The 18710-nt window shown below is 43.9% G+C and overlaps 1 protein-coding gene across 1 annotated transcript in view; it reads right to left on the bottom strand.

The window, feature by feature from the left end:
• Nucleotides 1–8652: 8652 nt before the first annotated feature.
• The window catches only part of SLC46A1 (solute carrier family 46 member 1), a 52920-nt gene continuing 42862 nt past the window's right edge, over nt 8653–18710 (bottom strand). Inside the window, exons 4-5 of the mRNA XM_082246070.1 lie at nt 16133–16289; nt 8653–8798 (exon numbers count right to left, since the gene is read on the bottom strand). Coding sequence (XP_082102196.1) covers nt 8741–8798; nt 16133–16289 — 215 coding nt within the window. The 3' untranslated portion in view covers nt 8653–8740. The remainder of the gene's footprint in view (nt 8799–16132; nt 16290–18710) is intronic.

Raw genomic sequence — 18710 nt, 5'->3', positions numbered from 1 at the left:
GAGCGGCACACAATGTAGGTTTTTGGGTCACACTGAATGGCTGACCAGCGCACAGCCTGACTCTAATTTTGTGCAGGACAGGAAGGTCTTATCCCAATGCCAAAAACACATAACTCTATACTGTTTGACCTTTGAGAATATCATCTTTGATGAAACGCGTCAGATCACGGCGTGCTGACGTCACCTACACGTTGCTGTCCACGAGGGACGGGCGAGCGGAGCCGTCCGGCCGGCGGCTTTTTTCCTCTCTGCATTTGATCTTCTGATTGTCTGTAAGTGCATTACCATTTTTAACAATAAATACATCCGTGGGTTTTACACTATGGCGTTTTCCATATTTTGCATCATCCATGGTTGACCCATTACCGTCTATCTGAGTTCCCTATCTGAGTGAGGAGACACACCGGATCGGTTCCCTACATATCCTTCCTGCCTCCAAATCATCAGGAGTCGGTAAGGGTGTTTTATCCATCAGAGGTGTCCCCCCACTTGCTTGCATGTTCGAGTCACATCTATCCAGTCATATATAAGCTCTCCATACTCATCCTTGTGGTAAGCTGCTGTCCTATTGGGGTAATCCCCCTTCCCCCCTTTTTGGTGCATCTGCTATTTTTCTTCTATATTTCGGTAAGGAGTACCTATTGGGGTTTTGTGGCATCCTTTTATCACGTTTTCTTTCACTACGGGAGCAGTGGTGTTCTCATTGCACTTTGGGTGTCCTTTCTTTACACATATTTTTTGGTTTTACGCTATGGCGGTATATTTTTTTGTATCACACATGTTACCACTCCATTGAGGGATCCGCGTTGGAACCTGACAGTCCACTTGGATCTCATCCCTAGGACGTATTTGAACATACTGATGGGCCTTTGTTTATCATATTTCCGGTAAGCGGTACCTGCACAAGTTACCCGTTTTTGTTTCCATATTCTGGACATTATTCGGATCTTTTACAATTTCACCATACAATCAACTTGTATACATCATCCACAGCGCAACTTATTTTATATTGGACATTTTTTGGGTGCTAGTCTCACTTGAGGTTGCTGTTTTTATTTTTATTTTTGGATTAGCGCAATTGTTTTCTCTTTTTTTTTACTCTATACTGTTACAGTTTATACAGAGCCACTGCAAATATTAGCGAAGTAGTAAATAGTTCATTTGGACCCGCTTGGTCCAAATAAACGATTTAAAAAAGGTAAATGAAATATGGAGATCAGCTTAAGCATTGCTTGTAAAAGAAATTGGGCAAGGTAGGTATGAACAGGTAAGTTGCGATACCAAACACTTCTATTACAGCTAAAACACCATATATTCACTATTAACCAAATGAAAGAAGTAAAAACTGAACACCTTAATAACACACACACACACAGTTAGGAGTCAATTTTTTAATCATTGTTAATACAGTCATTACTGTAGGTCACATTAAGGATAGCTGTCCACACCTTCAGAACAAGGCTAGATAGCCAGGGATGGCAGTGCTACATTCTTCCACCAATTGTGGAAGCCAAAAGAGAACAAATAAGAATAACCGGAAATCAAAACTAGAGACTAACATAAAAAAAAAAAAAAAAAAAAGTGATATCAGCATAAAATTTAGCAGCTTTAAATGACACAAAGAAAAGTTAATTATATCTGAAATTCCAAGTTTTTTCCCCACATGATTTTTGTACCATACGACATAGGTGATGTGCCAAACTGTTAAATATTATAGTGGAATTATAGCCAGTTTAGTAAAAAAAAAAAAATAAGAATCAACATTACTTACAGTCAGTAGTATGTGTGCCTTGTGCTGCAGTCTCCCCTATTAGCTGAAATCCTTCATCCCCCCCAACCCCACCATAATCTTATAGGCCCTCATCAAGAGTAACCGACAATGCCTGTCACTTCCGCTCAGTTCCTCTATTCATAGAAGCCATACTACAGCTTCTATGAATGAAACATGTAGCCTGGTGGGGGCAGGCCATTCAGTCATCTGTCTAGCCTTCATTACTAGATTTAGTTTCATCCATAAAAGCTAAAGTATAGCTTCTATAAATGAAGATCTGGATGGAAAGGGTGTGCATAGTCAGGTACTCTTAAAGAGTGCCGTGTAATAGGTCCCCAAGTTCATTTAACCTCCACCGCATCAGAAGGTTGGGGGGATGGGGGGGATTGATGGAGAAGTATTCCAGCTAATAGAGGAAACTGCAGCACAGGGGACACATCCTATGAACTGTAGACAGCAGCACAGGGGACACATCCTATGAACTGTAGACAGCAGCACAGGGGACACATCCTATGAACTGTAGACCGCAGCACAGGGGACACATCCTATGAACTGTAGACCGCAGCACAGGGGACACATCCTATGAACTGTAGACAGCAGCACAGGGGACACATCCTATGAACTGTAGACAGCAGCACAGGGGACACATCCTATGAACTGTAGACAGCAGCACAGGGGACACATCCTATGAACTGTAGACAGCAGCACAGGGGACACATCCTATGAACTGTAGACAGCAGCACAGGGGACACATCCTATGAACTGTAGACAGCAGCACAGGGGACACATCCTATGAACTGTAGACAGCAGCACAGGGGACACATCCTATGAACTGTAGACAGCAGCACAGGGGACACATCCTATGAACTGTAGACAGCAGCACAGGGGACACATCCTATGAACTGTAGACAGCAGCACAGGGGACACATCCTATGAACTGTAGACCGCAGCACAGGGGACACATCCTATGAACTGTAGACAGCAGCACAGGGGACACATCCTACTCAGTGTAAGTAATGCTCCTTGTGCAGATTTTTATTTTCTGATTTCTGACTAAACATTAAGCACTAAGACTTTAATACTTCTTCTGTCCTGTAAACCCATTATGTCATCAACTATTAAAAATAAAAATAGCAAATTAAAGTGGTTGCGAGATTTTTATGACTCACAGCCAGCGTGTCTTTTCCCAGAATTTCTATCCATTGATTAACCACTAAAGTGTTTTTCTACATTTGGATTATGTGAGCATCTTCTACACCCTTCGTGCACTGAATCCAAGTTCCAAATGATGACAAAAACTAAAACTGGGTATATATAATATAATCTCTAGGATCAGTTCTAGTTGCACCTAATTTGGCTTTAAAAAAAGATCTACTGGACAACTCAAATCATCCTTCATGCCTAGAATCATTGTTAGAAAGCACATAGACAAGGGTAGAAGAATCCCATGTGCAAAAGCCATTAACCATTTAATGTGTATAATTTTTGTCATTAAAAAAAGTATGTTGGTTACACAGCTGTGAGTCATAAAAGAAATATGCAACTGTCACATGGATGATGCTGGAAGCAAGCGTACTGCAATGGTCGGCAGACTACTTTACGATAGATATCTACAAGACAGAAAGTATTGGCCAAACAATTCTGAAATTAAAACCAGTTAATTGCATTTGCAATCCATTACACTAAAGTATTTAATAGATGTAAATATAAAAATGATTGTGTAAAAGCTGAGCTTAGTACTAAGAGGCCAGGAATGAACATGGCTGTGCAGAAAAGACATGATGTTTGATGCCAGATACAGGTGTCAAAAGGAAGAACTACTTTAGCCTCCACACACCATCAGCAGATTGGACTGTGGTCTTGCACACAGCATCAGCAGGTCGGATGGTTAACATAACCTCCACATATATATAAAAGAATACATTTAAAAATATAATTAAAAACGAAAAACATTTATGACTCACAAAACAGAATGTGGCACATTATAAAATGAAACATTAAAAAATTACGGTTACAGAATCATTAAGGCCTACATGTAGAAACATTTCTGATGTACAGGCACAGCCAAATTAATATAGATCACTACTATAAGGATATGTACACAGTGCAGGTGCATGCATATGACTCATACAGTAGCAGGACACTGGCACATACAGAATAACAAAGTTGAATAAACCAATGCTGGACAAATCTTCACATACTTAATACATGACATTTTACCTGGCCATTTATAGCATACCTGGTGGCGTAAAATTCATACAAAACTGACACGGACACATAAAAGGTGCCATCCAGGAAGTCATCTTAGAGTTCCTGTAGAGCGCTTCAGGAAGCCAAACTCTTGGACACTTTAATATGCAGTCTGAAACCAACTTCTGTGGTTTTTTAGCTCTTGCCCATTCCCACTATCCTTCAGAACCCCACAAATGACCCATCACTGTGATGGATAGACTCAACCAACAGGGGACTGCAGAAGAGAAGATGCCAAATGTAAGAGATGGCAATCTCAAGAGCTTGTCTCAGATTGCAGAATTTGGCATTTGGAGCTCGTAGTGTGCTCAATTCACCATATCGGTTGTATATGAATTTTATGACCACAGCTTTGCATTACAGAGGAACTCCTGGCAAATCTAAGAGGTCCGCCACTATGTACCTAAAAATGCTAAAAGCATTATGGTAAAGCTAATACAACACCTTTAACAGCATTCCTTTAACTTAACCAAGTTAAAGGAATTCCTAAAATCCAGCTTCCTAAAATCACCTGCAGAATTATAGTTAGTTAAATGGGACTACAAGCCCTAAAAGCTCATTAGGCACTATTGCACTGCACAGTAGCACTTAATTAGCATTCATCAGCTGAAGGGTAATACGTTATTTAAAAATACAAGAGGAAAACCACAGGGAGAATTTCACCAGTAAGATGATAATCATTGAAAGTCTGGAGGCAGGAATGTGACACAAGGTAGTGGGCTTACTCTGCATCACAGAACATTTTTTCATTAAATGATCCTAATCTGCCTTAAAATACTGCGACAGGATGTAAATTGCTTACATGGGAGGACTGTATTTCTTCTTATGGGGGGAGGGACCTTTACTACCTATAGGCACCGGCATACTGGGTCTAACTGTGAATCCAGCCCTGGGTAGGGGTACTTAATTAGTAAGCATGGTTAATATAAGTTACAAATATCTTTGGCAGGTAAATAGGTAAATCAAAAATAGAGAGAGATAGGCTAGTGACATTCTGCTTGATTCTGGGTCATATGTTTGAAATACTAACTTATGCTGGAATCACTGTCCCAGCTCAGGAAAAAATAAAATAAAAAAACACACACAACATTGTACACTACTGGCAAATCAACTAACATTTTAACGGCCTCTAAGGTAAAATGGTACATGTTACTGATGTTCTGTAAAGCTGAAGTTTAGCTTAAAATAAAATTCCCTACAGGTATAGTCATATCACCTGTAACAAAGTAGGTCCAATGTTGTGCAGGCACCTGGATCCTGGAGAAATCTTCTGTGCTGGGATGGCTGTCCTCTTCCTCTCTGAACTTTTGATGCAGCGATGGTTAATAGCTTTGGGTCTTCAGGAAGAAAAGCAGTACAGATAACCTGAACATGGATACACCCCGAACAAGGACACACCACCTCTCTGCTCCCTCCTCCATTGAGTTCTTTCTTCCACAGATTACAGCACTTGTAACAGATCTGTGAATGGGGACGAGTATCATGTGACTGTTTAGACCCTTCCCCCATTAACAGATCTGTTACAGGCAGAGTAATGGAAGGAGGAGGAGGAGGAGGAGGCGTGTCCCATCAGATCATTTCTACTGCTCTTCTGCCTGAAGACCCAAAGCCGTTAACCACTGCAGCATCAGAAGTGTAAACCTCTGCACTTTTTTTGCCTTATGCCCCATACACACGTGCAGATTATCTGCAGACTTTTGTCTGCAGACTTACCAAAACCATATAATATGAGGTCAAACCTAAACACTTTCAATTTGTATGCAATCCGGCAGGCCCTTGCACTACATAGAAAAGGTAAGTCTGCAGATAATCTGCACGTGTGTATGGGGCATTACCTGCAAGTCAAAGGCATAATGTGCTAGTATGCATTGCATGCATTGTGAAACTTACCTGAAAGGAAAGCCTTCCAGGGATGTCATCGCTGGAGATGGCATCCATCTATACCTGGTCTTCCTTCCGGGTACGTGGCTCCAGCTCTGACTGGCCAGGGCCGCGTTTACATCACTCCCATGCATGCGCCGGTCACGGCACACTGCTCTGAAGAAACGGCACAGGCCGCCTTTCCTTCAGAGTGCATACGCCAGTGACATAACTGGCTGTTAGGACAGTAAGTATCTCCTAAATGGTGTATGTTTAGGAGATATTTACACTACCTATAGTTAAGCATTAATATAGGCTAACCTATAGGTAAAACTTAAAGATGGAAGTTTTACTTCCTCTTTAACCACTTACCGCAAAGTAACGTAGAGCTACGTCGGCTGACTTTGCGTGGTTATACCAGGATGATGCCTCTAGCTAGAGGCATCATCCCAGTACCGTTGTTTAGAGCCGGCGGTGGGCTTTCCGGCGGTAACGACCAATGCGGCTCCCCCCTCCCGCGGCTCTGCCCGGGTCTCCCGTCCCAACGGGAGACCTGAGCAACCAGCCGGCATGTCCGCCGGTTGGATGGAGTCCCGATCTAAGCTAGATGCAGCTTCGATCGGGTCTCCGATGATGCAACCTGGAGGCAGCGTCCATTACGTCACAATCGGGTTACTCGGCTGCTAAAGGCGGCAGATTCAAAGAACGAGTGTATTAAAAAAATGAAGTTTTCAGCGTTTTGAATACATGGAAGTGTAGTGGAGGGGTTTGGGGTCTTTTAGACCCTTGATCTCTCCATAAAGAGTACCTGTCACTGCATATTGCTGTTACAAGGGATGTTTACATTGCTTGTGACAGCAATAAAAGTGATCAGATTTTTTTTATTTTTTTTTTAAACCTTTGTTAAAGTTAAAAAAATAAATAAATAGGAAAAAAAAAATAATAAAATTTTAGCCGCCCCCGTCAGCTCGCGCACGAAAGAAAACGTATATGGAAGTCGAGCCGCGAATTAAATCACTATTCAAACTAGGGCTGAACGATAGTCGATGTACTATCGTGCAGCAGGGGTGAGCGATATTCGCATCGCCGAGGATGCAATATTAATGAGGCAGGGAGAAGTTGGGACTCGGGGAGGAGGACTCCCAATTCAGCGCCAGTTCGGGACTCGGAGAGGACTCACAGTTCAGCACCAGCGGTGAGCAGCGTGTGCCGTGAGCAGCTGCACAGCCAACCAATCACGCGTGCCTGCACACCTGATTGGTTCGCTCGGTGCTGCTACTCGCGGCGTAATTGGTTCGCTGTGCCGCCCATCAAGAGAACTAGCTTCAGGGCGGCTGACTCACTGAACGTGTGGGCTGCGCTGCACGGATGATTGTCGAGTCAGGCTCACAGGCTGTGTTCTTCTACCGGCTCCTACCATCCACCACTGAGTCCCGAGAGTAACTGCCTAATCCAGATTCCACATCCACACTGTCACTGAGTGTCTATCCCTCCCTAGTGCTGCCTGGCCTGCTAGTATATATTATATACAGTATACCATTATTAACCCTGGCTGTATCTGACTTAAATTATAATAAGAAGAAGGCTGTGCTGCTGCTGCCTGCAATACTCGAGTCCAGTCCATGATTTCCATCCCAGCATCTCAGTAAAATTAACCCTGGCTGTCCCACTGCCAGTGCAGTAACACAATCAGAAGACGGCTGCTGCAATACTCATCCCATGTTGATCCCTCTACAGTAACATTAAGGTAATTGTTGACTTTTTAGCCTGGATTGACGGGTCCCTCAATATCGCAATATATATCGTTGAAAAAAAAATATCGCAATATATATTTTTTCCAATATCGTGCAGGCCTAATTCAAACCACACGTGAGGTATTGCCGCGATCGCCAGAGTGTGAGCAATAATTAAAAACTATACTACACTCTAACTCTAAACTGGTAACCGTTAAAAAATGTTAAAGCGTCGCCTATTGAGATTTCTATTGACCGTAGTTTGTCACCATTCCATGGGTGTGCCGTAACATGTTGGGTATTTATTTACTCGGTGTGACATCTTTCACAATATACAAAAAAATGGGCTAACTCTACTGTTTAGTTTTTTTTAAATGCAGCAAAATTTTATTTTTCGTAATTTAAAAAAAAAAAAAAACAAAAAAAAAAAAAAATGGCGTTTTAAAGACCGCTGCGCAAATACTGCGTGACAAAAAAATATTGCAATGACCGCCATTTTATTCTCAGACTTTGCTAAAAAAAAAAAAAATATATATATATATATATATATATATATATATATATATAATGTTTGGAGGTTCAAAGTAATTTTGTAGCAAAAAATACTGATTTTAACTAGTAAACATAAAGTGTCAAAAATAGGCCTGGGGCTTAAGTGGTTAATACAGGTACATGGGACTGACAAAAGCTGTAGGTTATTATTTATTTTTTTTAAACTAAACTTCAGCTTTAAGTATAGTATGAAGTGCTGATCTTTACGTCCCTTGCTAAATCCTGCCATAGCAAACGCCTTAGTGCATTATTTAAAGTGACAAGACACCAATAAATGGCTGTACCATGGAAGGCTGACACACAAGGCTGCAGGGAATAGGAAAAGTACATGAGCTGAACAATTCTGTGCATCGATAACTTGACCAACTCCTACATTGTGCAATCTGGACATCACATCCAAGTCATTCAGTCAAGTGCTGCATGGTAGCACAACCACAAAAACAGAACATCTGATATTTTTTTTACATTTTTCGTGGTTGTAAACAACGGATTTGACATGCTTGGCACAGGATGAAGCCACAAATACTTCACAGGTTTCTTTTTGAAGAGTAGCGCACTCATCTGAGAAAAGCTTTCAGGAGATTTCAGCAAATTGGCTATATACCGGGTTCTGGCCAAAGACTTCCAGCAACCTAAAATTAAAAGGAAAAAAGTTAATTTAAATCAATACAGACTATCTAAACCACTGCAACCAATGTGTTCAAGAGAACTCGTTTTTGAATAATAAGCTGCATGAGCTCTCTGGCTCTCCGGCATACAAGATTCCGGGCTGGTTCACAGTGTAACAGCATGCAGCCACCAACGAGCTGCATGCAAGCCGCCTGCTCACAGCCATAATCCCCTGGTGGCAGAAAGGCTCAGTTCAAATGCTTGTGTACATTATTCTCAAGCAATTCCAGCTGATGCTCAAGACTAGGATACAAAGGTCTCATGACTCTAAAAGAAATGGAAACTGAACTTGAGCCAGCAAGAATATGATCAATTAGAACCCACCAAAAGCAGGTGAAAACATACTCCCTTATAGGCAACAACCTGAGGTGGTCAACAGAAAACTCTGGAGAAAACCTCCAGGAAGAACAGGTCCTGCAGGGGAAACCAGCTGGACTACATGGGTAGGTGGGTGCAAGGATTGCAACCCCACAAGGGTAGGTAGAAATGGCATTTGTGTGTCAGCCCCAGAATAGTCCAGTAGGAACCACTAGAAGGCACTGAGGATGAAACAAAAACATCCTCTCCGACATTCTGAGGAGACGCCAGAATAGTCAGATAGGCCTGCAGAACAATGCGTGAATATACCCAATTACAGAGCAAAACAAGGGAAGGTTTCTAGAGGACCTTCCTGAAGAAGTTGCAGGTCAACCACAAAAAGGGTAAAAAAAAAAAAAAGGACCAATTACCATGTGAACAAATCTCAAAGTCCACTAAACCTACAATAATCAACTTTATAGGCATTCCTATAAATTTTATTGATTGACAATTTAAAAAAGGAAGTTTTTCAAACAGGAAAAACAAAAACAAAATGATAGAAATATATTGCCTCAGTAGACATATATGGCATTGGTATAACAGTCACAGTTGTGGACACAGTTGTCGCACAAGTGGAACTCAGGGACGATAGAAAAACTTTATTGTCATCGTCTATGAGACCTACAAGATGTGACGTATATACCTGGTCATACACTCCGATATGTGATATGCAATTTTGCTCTGTACCACAACTGTGACTGTTATACCAATGCCATATATGTCTACTGATGCAATATATTTCTATCATTTTGTTTTTGTTTTTCCTGTTTGAAAAACTTCCTTTTTAAATTGTCAATCAATAAAATGTATATCTTTTAAGCTATGAGTGCCTATAAAGTCCATATTTCCCCATCATTTCTTTCTAAGTAAACAGAATGTGGCACTTCCCCTATTATTTTGCGCCCAGATTTACTGCAGTTTGGTAGCGCATTTCCCAATTTCATCTAAACCTACAATATCGCCAATAGAGAGCACATGCAGCAAGAAGCTGGACTGTTGCTCCTACTAAATTCCAAGAAGGCACAAGACACTCAAAGGATGATCTTCACCTACTACATAGGATATCCCCCGTGTCGTCACTCATAGAGGAGGGGAAAGGACGTACGGAGCGATACACTATTGTCTAGGTGAGGCTGTCAGCTATCGGTGCACGCTGTGGAGACCAGCGGCGCTGTGCAGTCTCTCCCACTATACCACCACAATTTCCACCATTTACTTGATGCTATTGTCCAAGTGCATGTGTTGCACCTACAAATGTGAGATTTATCCACCTTTATTTAATAAAAGCTGATTGTTTAAGGATTTCATACACTATTGCAAGTCTTTTTGTTTGCATATATACTGCATTGATTGACGCTGCAACTCCTGTGAATGAGAGGAGCCCTGAAGGAGATGGATGGATGATCTTTTTGGGATAACAATCTATGCGCTCTTTTTAAGGATTTGAGGTGAGCGCCCATTCACAAGGGGGTGCACGGCTGGCTGTCCACTGTGACACTCTGGTCACTTCTCTCTGGGAGCACAGATCACTTTAGGATTACATTTTGAACTTTGTTTATTGGCTTTTTGCACACTGGACTTTTATATCTATATATTTTATATTTTCTCTTTTCTATGAGTATTATATTATATTTACCACTTTATTAGCACTTTAATATTATTTCACATATAAATATTTGGGGTTAATAATTTAAGCACAAATTAATTTAATAATTTTTTATTTGCGCAACACTATATATTTCGATTAAGCACACTATTATGAGAAGTGGAGTGTCTGCGGCAAATAACTGATCGATTTAGAGCCTCAGGGTCGCTCGCAGGACTTATTCCTTATACTCTTGCGATTTCTAACTGTGATTGGATGTCGCTTTACATGTAACAGCAGAGATCTACAGCCCTACATAGCAGGACCGTTAGATCTCTGCTGTTACCCAGGGAAGAATGACATGCGGCGGTTTTGTTTACATTAGCCGCCTGCCTTTCTCCCTTCACAGCGGACGACCATGAGTGACTGGCGGACATCGGGTCCCCCGGTCACTCGCGCGGAGGAGACAGTTAATGAGCAGGGGCCGGAGCGTGCGCTCGCCCCCTATTGGCTCACAGCCTAGTGACGTACCGATACGTCACTTTGCCTGGCCGGGGCTGACCGCCGCAGTATATGTACTTGCGGCGGTCAGCAACCAGTTAATGAAATTAACACCAAAGCAGCTGAAACTGATTAAAGCAGAGTTCCACTCAAAACTGGAAGTTCTGCTTAAAGGCCTCATGACCCCCAGACATGCCACATTTGACATGTCGTCAGTTTTTTTTTTGGGGGGAGGGGGGAGCGGGTACCTAGATTTGACAGGTACCCGCTCCCACTCCCGCACGGGCCACCTAGGCAGCTCAAGCAGAAGTTCTCCTTCCCCCCTCCCTGGGACACATCACAGATCCCAGAAGACTGCCTGTCCACTCAGGACCCGCAGCATGACTCGAGCATGCGCAGTGCGCACCTTGCTGTGAAACCGCAAGCAGCCAGGTGCACACGCTAAAGATGCCGGCACGGCGGGAAGAAGAGGGAGCGAACTGAGGCTCCCACCAGACGCATTGCTGGACTGTGGGACAGAGCAGTGTGTGTTTATTAAAAGTCAGCAGCTGCACTTTTTGTAGCTGCTGACTTTTATTAAACACAAAAACGAGTGGAACTCTGCTTTAAACAATCCCCTCAGTTGCTTAACTGACCAGATCAATATCCTAGGAGTTTAATTGACTTGATGCTATACTGATTAAAAAGTGTTCCTTTAATTTTTTTGAGCATTGGTATGTTCTGAGGAACAAGACATTGGCTCCAGGGAAAGAGGTAGTCCAGTGAGTGGAATCACGCATGTACAAGAAGAAGTAGGGGAGTAAAAGATCAGGCGCCCAGGACTTCAGAGGTTAAGTTAAAGCCAATAAGGGTGCAAAAAAAATTGAAAAATAAAAAAAATTGCTGCAAATTCACTGCAGGTGTGCAGGTATGGGTATGGCAATAAAACGATCAGTGCAGATTTTTGGGATTCCCAATATTCCAAAATACAAACAAACAGGCTGCTGCCTGTTTATCTCCACCACTCAATAAACGGTGCAACTGTAAAGGTGAATATAATTAATATTAAGATAACTATGGAACTAAAATGTGCCAAAAAAAATAAAAATATATAATTCTTAAGAGTGAAAGTGCAGAAATGACTCAATTCAGTTGTCATAAAAATATTTTTCTGTTTTGGAATATTGGGAATCACAAAAATCTGCGCTGATCGTTTTATTGCCATACAAGAAGCTACCAATGCCGCTATGAAAATGCAAGTCCCGGCAAGGACTTCCTCCATCCACCTAGTTTGTAAGGCTCCATGCACACAGGGCGTCATAAAAACGTGCTCCAAAGCCGTTTACTTGACGCCGGGAAACAGCAGCTGTAAAAACGTGCTTTCAGTAGCTTTTTCCACTAGCGTTATTGCACGTTTGGCCACAGTAGCTGTTAGCAGCGTTTTTTCTGCCTCCATTCAAAATCAATGGTTCCCTATGCTAGCTTATTGATTTGAATGGAAGTCGCACCGCAGGTCGGATCAGGGTGATCCGACTTGCGGAGCGACCTGCACTGTGAGAATCTTGAGGGGGAACTCCACGCCAAAAATGGGGAAAAAAACGGCGTGGGGTTCCCCCCCAGGTTCCAAACCAGGCCATTCGGGTCTGGTATGGAATTTGAGGGTAGCCCCACACCGAAAAAACGGCGTGGGGTCCCCCCCAAAATCCATACCAGACCCTTATCGGAGCATGCAGCCCGGCATGCCAGGAAAGGGGAGGGGACGAGCGAGCGGCCCCACACCCCTGGATCATACCAGGCCACACGCCCTCAACATGGGGGGGTATGGGTACTTTGGGGCAGGGGGGGCTCTGCACCCCCCACAAAGCACCTTGCCCCCATGTTGATGAGGACAAGGTCCTCATCCCCACAACCCTGGCCGGTGGTTGTGGGGGTCTGCGGGCAGGGGGCTCATCGGAATCTGGAAGCCCCCTTTAACAAGGGGGCCCCCCAGATCCCCGGACCCCCTCCCTATGTGAATGGGTATGGGGTACACTGTACCCCTACCCATTCACCCCATAAAAGACAGTGTGTGTAAATAACGACAGGAGACGTTTTAGAAAGTTTATTAAAAATCTTCATCCCGTCTTATCCCTCTCCGGTCTTCTGCTCTTTTGCTGTCCTCACTTCTTGTCTTCTCCTCTCTTCTGCTGTCCGCTCTCGTCTTCTCCTCTCCTGCTCTTTTGCGGTCGGCTCTTCTTCTTCCTCCGGTCCTCCTCCGACGACGTCTCCGGCGATTATGCCGGTTTCCGGTCTCTGCAGCTTATTATATAGCCATTAGGGGCGTGGCCACCAGATGACGTCATCGGGAGACCCCACCCCCTTATGTCACAGATGAAGTCATCTGTGACATAAGGGGGCGGGGGTCTCCCGATGAAGTCATCTGGTGGCCACGCCCCTAATGGCTATATAATAAGCTGCAGAGACCGGAAACCGGCATGATCGCCGGAGACGTCGGAGGATCTCAAATCTGACGGCCACGCCCCTAATGGCTATATAATAAGCTGCAGAGACCGGAGACCGGCATAATCGCCGGAGACGTCGTCGGAGGAGGACCGGAGGAAGAAGAAGAGCCGACAGCAAAAGAGCAGAAGACAGGAGAGGAGAAGACGAGAGCGGACAGCAGAAGAGAGGAGAAGACAAGAAGTGAGGACAGCAAAAGAGCAGAAGACCGGATAGGGAGAAGACGGGATGAAGATTTTTAATAAACTTTCTAAAACGTCTCCTGTCGTTATTTACACACACTGTCTTTTATGGGGTGAATGGGTAGGGATACAATGTACCCCATACCCATTCACATAGGGAGGGGGTCCGGGATCTGGGGGGCTTCCAGATTCCGATGAGCCCCCTGCCCGCAGACCCCCACAACCACCGGCCAGGGTTGTGGGGATGAGGCCCTTGTCCTCAACATGGGGGCAAGGTGCTTTGAGGTGGGGGGTGCAGAGCCCCCCCTGCCCCAAAGCACCCATACCCCCCCATGTTGAGGGCGTGTGGCCTGGTATGATCCAGGGGGGTGGGGCCGCTCGCTCGTCCCCTCCCCTTTCCTGGCATGCCGGGCTGCATGCTCGGATAAGGGTCTGGTATGGATTTTGGGGGGGACCCCACGCTGTTTTTTCGGCGTGGGGCTACCCTCAAATTCCATACCAGACCCGAAGGGCCTGGTTTGGAACCTTGGGGGGAACCCCACGCCGTTTTTTTCCCCCCATTTTGGCGTGGAGTTCCCCCTCAAGATTCTCACAGCGCAGGTCGTGCCGCAAGTCGGATCATCCTGATCCGACTTGCGGTGCGAATTCCATTCAAATCAATAGGCTCCCATAGGGAACCATTGATTTTGAATGGAAGAAAAAAAAAACGTATAACGTGGCTTAACGCACGTTAAGCAACGTTATTCAGCCTTTAGCAGCGTCAGACGTTTTTACAGCTTGACGCTGCAGCTCCAGAACGCACAGTTCCTGGGGTTTTTTTTGGAGCTGTAAAACGCCTATGCCACTTGGAGCTCCTAAAAGCTCTGTGTGCATGAGGCCATAGAATAACATGGAAGGGCGTTCTGCAGCTGCAAAAAAAAAAAAAAACGTCTGACGCTGCTAACAGCAGCTCCAAAAACGTCCAGTGTGCATGAGGCCTAAGTGTTAGGAATCCGTTTGTTATTTATCATTCAGCCTGCAAACTAAACAAAATAAATGTGTAGGTAACCTGCTGAAGCGAGACACTTACATTGGGGAACTGGCGCCCTCTTGTGGTATCTGGGGAAGCAACAAGTAGTCACTGGCAGCGCTGAGGGTTTCCCCTGCCTGCTCTCATTAGCCGCCCATTTCTTTCCAAAGAGAAGAGGTTGAAGGTGTTCCAGGCTTGATCTGATGCCCTGTCCTTACCAGTGAGCGGAAAGGGAGTGTGGGGCAGCTGGTTGGAACTGCCTCAGTTCCATTTACAACCTCACAAAGATGGGAACAGTTTATTTTTTTTTCCCCCCTCTTCATGAAAATTTCTTTTTTTTAATGATTTTTCATTCTCTCCCTGTCATACACAGCCGAAGGCCCTTTTCACACAGGCAGTCGGATCATGTCAGCCTATCAGTTTTTCAGGTGGACCTGATCGGACCCTGACAACTCCCCTCATCTGATCCTGTCCGCCAAAAACGGATGGATGGTGGTCCTATTTTTCATCCGTCCGGCAGATCAAATCAGATGGCATCGGATGGAAATGGATAGGCAGTCCATTTCCATCAGATTGCCCCATAGAGGAGGCAACATTAAAGCTAAAAAAGCTAAAAAAAAAAAAAAAAAAAAAAAAAAAAAAAAAAAAAACTGGCCGGCATTCGGCCCGTATGTATGGCAGGTGGTCCGACAGAAGCCGGCCATTCGACATGTGAAAAAAAAAAAAAAAAAAACCTAACTTTTGCTGGCTCCTAGATTCCAAGCAAATTTGTAAAGCCCTGAATTACTTCAGAGCAGTCTTGGTTGCTGCAAGTTACTACAATATGCTCCTTGTCCTTTAACATCATCCTGAATGTGTGTGTGTAGGACAATGCATACAAGAAACCATTTGTCTGCCAAGTTTGTCTTATGTTCTGCTGAAAAAATTGATTAATGCCAGCATTGCTGAATTTCAAGTGTATGTGACTGGGAAAAGGATGGCACATAAGTATACAGCTAATATAATCAAGGATTAATCGCTTAAAAATGTGTGCTCATTTTCTCACTCTGAATCAGATCACTAGAACAGGAGAGACAGACATATTATTACAGTGATGACTAAAGGAATTCTCTCATATCCAGCTTCCTGTAAACTCATCACTTGTACAAGTTTCCCTACTTATTACTGCTAATGAGATGCGCTTACCCAATTATTCCAGCTGGGATGAGGAGGACAATTGCTCCAAATAGGAAGGGAAAGCCTTTCATGAAAAAGAGTGTAGCAGGGTACAAGGAGTTGAAGATGGTGGTGGCGAGTATGAAGGAGATGACCTCTACACAGGCCACAAAAGAGAATAAAGTGCCTGTGGATTATAAAGACACAATCAGCATAATTGTCTTCTGTTAGATTACAAAAAACACAGACGAATGGTTATAAGCAAACAAAACTAAAACATCTAAACATTTCTGTAAATACCCACAACTCCCTTATTCACTATGACCAGCACACCCAGATGCCATTTATCTAAATGGTCAATTGCAAGTCTAGTCTAGGGCTGAATGATATTCGATTTCAACATAGACATCGAGCTGTGAGCGTGCGCGGTAGTCACATCGCCGGAACAGCGATGGTGTAGGGTAGGGCTTGACAAACCCCGGGCACCAGGTTGCATTGGTGACTAGAATTAGCGACCTGGCGCCTGGGGTGCACTGCAGGAGGTGTCCTGTCCCTTTTGTGCCCCCCTACCCCCTCCACGAGTGAACGGACTACCGCGCCATCTGATAATTGAGGCCGCAGCTTTTCGGCCTTCTTCAGTGAGAGACGCTTCCAACGGCGAACTGGCGCCCTCTTGTGGTGGCCGGGAGTTTGACAAGCAGTCACTAATGGCTCCGTTTCTCCTGCCTGCCCATCTCCTTACCAAGAGGAGAGGAGACTGAAGTTTTTGCAGGCTTCATCTTCCTGTCCACTTACCTTTGCTTTTTTTTCCTCCTTATTTAAAAAAAAAAAAAAAAAAAAAAAAAAAAAAAATTATATATATATATATATAATCATCTCTCTGCCATGCCACAGCCACACAGCCGAAGGCCCCTTTCACACGGGCTGTCTGATCAGGCCCGCCTGTCAGTTTTTCAGGCAGACCTGATCAGACCCTTCAGTCTCCTCTACACAGCGGTAATCTGCCGCCATCTGATCCTGTCCGCCAAAAACAGACGGATGGTGGTTCTATTCATCCCATGGATCGGATCAGATGGCATCGGATGGAAACAGACAGACGGTCTGTTTCCATCCGATTGCCCTATAGAGAGCGGGGTTCTAGTCGTCTTTATGTGTAAATTTAGTATCAGTTATTTTTTTAAAAAGAAAGCTTGGTTGTTCGTTAAAAAAAAAAAAAAAAAAAAGAGCTCCTTTTTTAGCTGGCTTCTAGATTTCAGGCAAATTTGTCAAGCCCTGGTGTAGGGAAGTATCACAGGTTAAGAACAGTGTGGAAGGCAGAGAAGTCGGGACTCACAGTGAGTAGAACACAAGAACACAGCCTGACATCCATCCCATCCCCTGACATGTTCAGTCTGCCCTGGAGCTAGCGGTGAGTGGAACTCCAGACAAACCTTTTTTTTTACTTGGACTTGGAGAGATTTCTGGGACAGGAATGGTGATCAAATTTGTTGAATGGGGTGCATACACAAGACTATTACTGCAGTGGCGGAGGAGCATGGAAGTGTGCATTGACCGCAAGTGCAGAGGTCGGCATTTGTGCAGTGGTCAGTGAAGTAGGGAGATTTGGTGAAAGCACTAGAGAATGGGGGCCTGTGTGCAAATGTGATGTTGGGGGGGATGGGGGAGATGGAAGTCAGCAGGGATGGAGAAAGTACAGGGTTAGAATGGTCTTATGGCACAATGGTGGGAGGATCTTAGGCATAGTAGTATAAAAAAAGACTGCAGTCACAGTGGTGAGGTAACAGGGTAGTAGATTCTGGCGCAATGATGTTGGGTTGCTGCAGGTATGGTGGTGAGTGATGCCTCTGCGAGTAGCTGACAGCTGTAACTCGAATGGTGATTCTCCTGGCCGGCAGAAAGCATTTAAAAAATGTTGCTTGAAGGTTTCTTATCCCAGGGCTTTAGAAATTTGCTTTGAATCTAGGAGCCAGGTTTTTTTGGCATGACTCCATAATGGTCAGATTCAACATCTGCTGTCATAGATTGTCCATGTAGAGACGGCTGCACATAGGGGTGGGTGATGGCACATTTCAGGGGGTGGACTCCTTTATCAAGCCTGCCCAGAGTCAGTATCAGACAATTAATGTGCAATGCTGTGCGCCACACTGTCATACATGGGGCTAACATTGGAAAATCTTCGCTACTGGGCTATACTGGGTATCAACAGCCCCCTGAAAAAAAAAAAAAAAAATACAAAAATGTAAAATAGAAGGGTAAGGGAACAGCTGCTATGCTGGGGGGGGGGGGGGGGGGAGCACTAAACACATATGTTGGTGGCTTGCGGGACTTGTTATTTTTTGACATGAAATAGTTCGACTTTATAAATTGGACATTTGTTATATATGCACTTTTTTTTTGTTAGCACAGGGCACTTTATTAGAGAATGATATATAGATTATTATTATTTTTTTTTTTTTTGCACATGAATTAAGCAATATTGTATTGTGTTTTTTTCACATGAATTAAGTAATTGATAATTGCACAGGGTATAGGTGATATATAGTGTATATTTTTTGTAGGTTTGTACATGGGAGTAGAGCTTCCCCCCTTTTTTTCATGATGGGGCTGA

This window comes from Pelophylax lessonae, assembly GCF_965119305.1.
Source record: "Pelophylax lessonae genome assembly, chromosome: 2".
NCBI classification, from domain to species: Eukaryota; Metazoa; Chordata; class Amphibia; order Anura; family Ranidae; genus Pelophylax; species Pelophylax lessonae.
The sequence above is the reverse complement of the archived record's forward strand: the minus strand, read 5'-3'. Positions and strand labels throughout refer to the sequence as shown.